General features: G+C 48.9%; 1 protein-coding gene across 1 annotated transcript in view; it reads left to right on the top strand.

Moving 5' to 3' along the window:
* Positions 1-6,833, top strand: part of lama1 (laminin, alpha 1) — a gene marked incomplete at both ends in the record, with an annotated part of 43,633 nt that extends 36,800 nt beyond the window's left edge. Inside the window, 13 exons of the mRNA XM_079292408.1 lie at positions 1,076-1,217; positions 1,310-1,424; positions 1,530-1,679; positions 1,799-1,950; positions 2,028-2,222; positions 2,322-2,505; positions 2,674-2,780; positions 3,632-3,821; positions 5,568-5,717; positions 5,804-5,957; positions 6,059-6,192; positions 6,305-6,518; positions 6,658-6,833. Of these exons, the coding sequence (XP_079148534.1) occupies positions 1,076-1,217; positions 1,310-1,424; positions 1,530-1,679; positions 1,799-1,950; positions 2,028-2,222; positions 2,322-2,505; positions 2,674-2,780; positions 3,632-3,821; positions 5,568-5,717; positions 5,804-5,957; positions 6,059-6,192; positions 6,305-6,518; positions 6,658-6,833 (2,063 nt within the window). The remainder of the gene's footprint in view (positions 1-1,075; positions 1,218-1,309; positions 1,425-1,529; positions 1,680-1,798; positions 1,951-2,027; positions 2,223-2,321; positions 2,506-2,673; positions 2,781-3,631; positions 3,822-5,567; positions 5,718-5,803; positions 5,958-6,058; positions 6,193-6,304; positions 6,519-6,657) is intronic.
* Positions 6,834-7,105: the final 272 nt, after the last annotated feature.

The following is a 7,105-nucleotide window of genomic DNA, read 5'->3' on the forward strand; positions in this document are numbered from 1 at the left end:
ATACCACAGTGTTTGGTAGTATTAATACCACAGTGTTTGATAGTATTAATACCACAGTGTTTGGTAGTATTAATACCACAGTGTTTGATAGTATTAATACCACAGTGTTTGATAGTATTAATACCACAGTGTTTGATAGTATTACTACCACAGTGTTTGGTAGTATTAATACCACAGTGTTTGATAGTATTAATACCACAGTGTTTGGTAGTATTAATACCACAGTGTTTGGTAGTATTAATACCACAGTGTTTGATAGTAGTAATACCACAGTGTTTGATAGTAGTAATACCACAGTGTTTGGTAGTATTAATACCACAGTGTTTGGTAGTACTAATTCCACAGTGTTTGGTAGTATTAATACCACAGTGTTTGGTAGTACTAATTCCACAGTGTTTGGTGGTATTAATACCACAGTGTTTGGTAGTATTAATACCACAGTGTTTGGTAGTACTAATTCCACAGTGTTTGGTAGTATTAATACCACAGTGTTTGGTAGTACTAATTCCACAGTGTTTGGTGGTATTAATACCACAGTGTTTGGTAGTATTAATACCACAGTGTTTGGTAGTACTAATTCCACAGTGTTTGGTGGTATTAATACCACAGTGTTTGGTAGTATTAATACCACAGTGTTTGGTGGTATTAATACCACAGTGTTTGGTAGTACTAATACCACAGTGTTTGGTAGTATTAATACCACAGTGTTTGGTAGTATTAATACCACAGTGTTTGATAGTAGTAATACCACAGTGTTTGGTAGTATTAATACCACAGTGTTTGGTAGTACTAATTCCACAGTGTTTGGTAGTATTAATACCACAGTGTTTGGTAGTACTAATTCCACAGTGTTTGGTGGTATTAATACCACAGTGTTTGGTAGTATTAATACCACAGTGTTTGGTAGTACTAATTCCACAGTGTTTGGTAGTATTAATACCACAGTGTTTGGTGGTATTAATACCACAGTGTTTGGTAGTATTAATACCACAGTGTTTGGTGGTATTAATACCACAGTGTTTGGTAGTACTAATACCACAGTGTTTGGTAGTACTGATGTTTCTGTGTTGTCCAGGTTACCTGTCCATCATGGCAGCCGACCAATCATCAGACAAGGAGGTGTTGGAGGCGGAGTCTCCCGGAACGGCCTCCGACCTGAACCGCTCCGACCTGGACCCGATCTACATCGGAGGACTTCCTGCCTCCAGACCAATCAGGTGAGTCTGTGACGTCACCAGGTGAAGATGATGATGTTACAGGAGGATGTGTCTGTGCTAACTCCGTCCTCACCTGTCTGTGTGGTTGCCAGGCGACATGTGGTCTCCAGGTTGTACGTGGGCTGCATAAAGAACGTGGAGATCGCTCGGTCCAACTTTGACCTGCTGAGAGACGCCTTCGGAGTCAGGAAGGGCTGCGTGCTCGAGGTGATGACCTCAGCTCACCTGTGGATCAATCAGCCAATCAGGCGCTTCTTTGTTCTTATTTGTTGTTGTGTGTTGTATTTGTTGTATTTGTTGTTTCGCGATCAGGCCGTGCGGAGTGTGTCGGTGTTCGGAGGCTTCGTTCAGATCACTCCTCCATCGCTGGGTCAGGAGGCGGAGCTTCTCTTCTCCTTCTCCACCAACAACCAATCAGGAGTCCTGCTGGCCGTCTTCAGTGACGAGCGAGCACAGAGACATGTGAGACAGACGGGTCATGTACACCTGTACACCAGCTGTATCTGGTACCATCATGTGACCGTGATTGTCTTACCTGTGTGTATGTGTGTGTGTGTGCGTGTGTATGTGTGCGTGTGCAGCACTTCCTGTCGGTCCACCTGATTTCAGGTTCGTTGGAGGCGGAGCTTGGTGAGGTGGGCGGGGCTACTCTGAGGGTGATGGTGGTGAAACCGGATGGAGGATCCTTCAGTGACGGAACAAAACGCTCTGTGATCATCGCCATCAACAGGAAGTAGGTGTTACCATGGAAACAGACTCGCCTGTCTCACCTGACTGAGAAGCCTCGATTGATACCTGTCTGTCTCTCAGGTCTCTGTCCGTGCAGGTGGACGAGGAACACCTGAAGTCCGTCTCTGTGTCGCCGGGCGGATTGTCTCGTTTGTCTCCAGCCTCTTTCTTCATTGGTGGGCTGCCATCGGGGGCGGAGTCTCGTCTGCCAATCAGATTACAAGATGTGTCCAGGAGCTTCAGAGGCTGCATCCAACACCTGGTGGTGGGCGGAGTGTAAGTGTCACTCACACACACACACAGACACACACACACACACACACAAACTAACACACACACTTTCTGTCTCTTGGTTTGATTGGCGGCTCCCTCCAGGTTAGTCGACCTATCAGGAGCTGTGAGGTATGAGGGGGCGGAGCTTGACAGCTGCCTATTGGAGGAGAAGGTAGTGGGGGCGGTGCTGCCTGATGACCAGGATGTAGAACCCACTCCTGACCCCGCCCACCTGCCTGTACCCCCACCCACACACTTGAGCGCCTTGACACCTGGAGCACTAACGGTAATCAATACGTTAATCATTGATCATTGGTTGTTGAATATTGGTCAGTATATATTGATTATTGACTCCTGCTCACAAATATTGGTTATTGATCGGTGAGTGTTATACTTTTAATTGTTGTTGATAACTGATCACTGATTATTGGTTATTGATCTGTGTTTGACGCAGTGTGTGTCGGAGGCGGAGCCAACCTTCCTACCGTCAGCGGTTCAGTTTGGTTCGTCCAAACACAGTCACATGACCTTCATCATCACCCCCAACACTGTCAAGAGAAGGTGAATCTACAACCAGAGAGGAGGCGGGGTTACAGCCAGAGAAGGGCGGGGTTACATCCACAGAGGGGTGGGGTTACAGACAGAGAGGGGCGGGGTTACAGTCAGATATGGGCGGGGTTACATACCGATAGGGGCGGGGTTACAACCACAGAGGGGTGGGGTTGCATACAGAGAGGGGCGTGGTTACAGCCACAGAGGGGTGGGGCTACAGCCAGAGAAGGGCGGGGTTACAGTCAGATAGGGGGCCGGCTTACAGCCAGAGAAGGGCGGGGTTACAGTCAGATAGGGGGCCGGGTTACAGCCACAGAGGGGCGTGGTTACATACAGATAGGGGCGGGGTTACATCCACAGAGGGGTGGGGTTACATACAGAGACGGGCGGGGTTACAGCCACAGAGGGGTGGGGTTACATACAGAGAGGGGCGGGGTTACAGCCACAGAGGGGTGGGGTTACATACAGAGACGGGCGGGGTTACAGCCACAGAGGGGTGGGGTTACATACAGATAGGGGCGGGGTTACAGCCACAGAGGGGTGGGGTTACATACAGAGACGGGCGGGGTTACAGCCACAGAGGGGTGGGGTTACATACAGATAGGGGCGGGGTTACAGCCACAGAGGGGTGGGGTTACATACAGAGAGGGGCGGGGTTACAGCCACAGAGGGGTGGGGTTACATACAGAGAGGGGCGGGGTTACAGCCACAGAGGGGTGGGGTTGCATACAGAGAGGGGCGGGGTTACAGCCAGAGAAGGGCGGGGTTACATCCACAGAGGGGTGGGGCTACCACCAGATAGGGACGTGGCTCCAGTCGGTCGTTCTCCGTCTGACTCTGCTGTCTCTCTTCGTCCTCAGCGTGTCGTTGAGGTTGTCGGTTCGAAGCCGAGCTCGTGACGGGTTGATCCTCCTCCTCTCAGACTTCAAACAGATGGACTTCGTCGTCCTCAAACTGACCGCGGGGAGACTGGTGATGTCAGCTGACCTTGGGAAAGGCCCCGCCTCCATCGCCTCTTCTGTCGCCATTAATGACGGAGAGTGGCACACCGTGAGTTAATATAACACACACACACACACACAGATAGACATTACCACACACATTTAGCAAAATATAGAATAAAAACTGTTGTCCCTCTAAACCAGGCATGGGCAAACTACGGCCCGCTGGTCCTTTTAATCCGGCCCGTCAGATATTGGTACAAAATTGCCCAAACTATAATAAAGACGAGGGCTGGGCAGTATACCGGCTTTTTATTTCCGTATGATATGAATTCTTCACATACATTATACCGGTGCATAGCCGAAACAACTGCTGTCTGCTACAACAGGCAGCTGAATGTGTTCTTTGCTGCTGGCAGCGCTAGTTCTCTTATATGTGTTGAGAGGGAACTCTAGTCATGGTCAGAACTTCATAACAACAATGAACAACCCACAACTACCGCTCTGTAACAGAGAAACACCACAGCACACAACAGTCTGCTAACAGCTGGGAGGCTCCGTCCTCCATAACGCTCCATTAAAGAACAGAACAGAGCGATGCAGGAGGAACACCGACAGACCGGAGATGCACCGATAGAGTTTACACATAATCACGCTGATTACCGTAATATGCGCGGTGTTTGTTATCAATGTACGTTGGTGCAAAGAGGTGATAAGAAGCTGTACAGGGAGGGGCTTAGGACCCAGCGGAATGTAGGCAAAGGAAACGGGAAGAGACGGAAGACACGCCACACAAACAGCTGTTCACCGCTCGTCACCATCCTGCAGACCAGTGAGGCTCAACTGGTGGTTCGTCGCGGACCCGTTTTCAGTGGCCTTTGCTTCATGCAGCGGAGTTATTCACGCTCCTTTCCAGCATTTACGCCACTTTGTTCAGCTGTGCAGGAAAAACACCGACCAATGCGTTGTAAATCACGTCACGTGATGCAGTTTAGCCAATAAAATAAGGGTATTCTGATACGTCTCCTGACGCCAGTGAGATGCACCCACACCGTGACACAGGGGGGGGAGACAAGGAAAGACTTCACAGAGCAGAGCTCTGATCATGTTACATGTGACAGTTAAACATCTGTATGATCCTTCAAAGAACCAAACTGCTACAAAGACCACAGTCATTAACCTTTACACGAGAAACTCTGTGTCAAAGATGACTGCTTAATAAGTAAGTGCATGATAAAATATGCATTTATGCAATAAAACAATACGGTGTAAGATCCCAGTCAACTGATGAACACCTCAGATCTGTTCTGAGAATCTCCACAACCAACTGACGTAACGTTGACGCTCTGGTTTAAAGGGTGACCAGCAGCACTGTTCCCACTGGAACTAAATGCAAGTTCCTGTTTAGCTCACGGCTTTTACTGGTAATTCATATGAGTTCACACACTCATTCATCTGCTGCTGGCCGGCCCGGCTGTCACATTTTAAAACTCAATGTGGCCCCGAGCCTAAAGGTTTGCCCCCCCCTGACCTAAACCCTGTTCTCAGACTCAAGCGGTCTCTGCCTGCTCAAACTGTATATTAACCAATAGAATGACAGCTGGAGTGTTGACCAATAGAATGACAGCTGTAGTGTTGACCAATAGAATGACAGCTGTAGTGTTGACCAATAGAATGACAGCTGTAGTGTTGACCAATAGAATGACAGCTGTAGTGTTGACACTTCTTTCTCTGAACTTTTTGAACATTAAGAGGTCCAGCATTTACTTGTATTGTCCTGAATGTCTCTAAGTGATGGACGTGTTCTAGAGATTTGACCCTGGCGGTGTTTATATCGGACCTCTTTGTCTCTCAGGTGGTCGGCGAGGTGAGCCGGCGGTCGGTGTCGGTGTCGGTGGACGGGTCGAGTCCGGTCTCTGTGTCCATCAAAGGAAACCAGCTGGACGTGGACAACCGACTCTACCTGGGAGGACTGCCGCACGCACACACCACCAGGAGGATCAATGTGCGACGCGTTCAAGTCTTTATCCACGAACAAGAAGGGAAACGATGAAGCACCTGTAACATGGGTCCCTTCTCTTCGTCTCTCAGGCCAGCAGCAGTTTTCCGGGTTGCGTTCGCTCCGTCAGTCTGAACGGCGCCATGTTGGACCTGTCCAAGCCGGCTTCGAAGCATGATGTCACTTCCTGTTTCACCAACGACCAGTCAGGAAGTTACTTCAACGGCAGTGGATACGCCGCCTTCAGTGAGACCAACACACGACACCGACAACACATCCTGCTTTAGTCTGATCACATGGTTCCAGTATTCATGTGTGTGTGTGTGTGTGTGTGTGTGTGTGTTCAGTGCGTGATGGTTATAAGGTCGGCTCTGACGTGTCTGTGTCTCTGGAGTTTCGAACGAGCCAATCAGAAGGAGTGTTTCTGGGAATCAGCAGCGCAAAGGTGGATGCCATCGGACTGGAGATGATCAACGGACAGGTGAGCACAGAGTTACCTGTGTGTGTGTGTGTGTGTGTCACATATAAACTGTGTGTGTGTGTGTCACATATAAACTGTGTGTGTGTGTGTGTGTGTGTGTGTGTGTCCTCAGGTGGTGTTTAATGTGAATAACGGGGCGGGTCGTGTGTCGGTGCGTTCGGTCAGTCACGTGTTGTGTGATGGACGGTGGCACCACCTGGTGGCCAGAAAGAACAAACACACCCTGAGTCTGAGTGTCGATGGGCGGAGCTACACCAACAACAACCCTTACCCACAATCCACCTCTGCTGAGACCAACAACCCTGTTTACCTGGGAGGCTTTCCAGGTGAGAAAGGCTTCAATGAGGTGATTCACATGTTATGACACGTGTTGATGACTGACACCTCTCTCTCCCTCTCTCTCCCTGTCTCCCTCTCTCTCTCTCTCTCTCTCTCTCTCTCTCTCTCTCTCTCTCTCTGATACAGTCGGGGTGAAACAGAACTGCCTGTCTATCAGCTCCAGGTTCAGAGGTTGTCTGATGAACCTGCAGCTCGTTAAGTCTCACCTGAGTGACGCTCTGGACCTAAGCTCCGCCTACTTCCTGTTGGGCGTCACACCCAACTCGTGTCCTGTTGCCAAGCAACGCCCAGCCTCCCTCTGATTGGTCCGCAGATAGAAACAGCACACTGTAACTTTGATCTCTTTCTCCATGAATCATTAAAGATCATCTGAATATAATAAAATGGTTGTCAGAAGGTGAAGAAAGCTCTGTATTCATGGTCAGAAGAGCTTCGTGGTCATCCTGGTCACGTGCTCATGCTGCTTGTTGCTGTTCTCGAGTCTACAATAACTTCTATCAAACATTTATACTTTAATCAGAATATGTTCTTCCTGAAAGAATAAAAAGACAAAGTTGGGTAATTTATGAATCAT

The sequence above is a fragment of the Melanostigma gelatinosum genome (genome assembly GCF_949748355.1).
Source record: "Melanostigma gelatinosum genome assembly, chromosome: 20".
NCBI lineage: Eukaryota > Metazoa > Chordata > Actinopteri > Perciformes > Zoarcidae > Melanostigma > Melanostigma gelatinosum.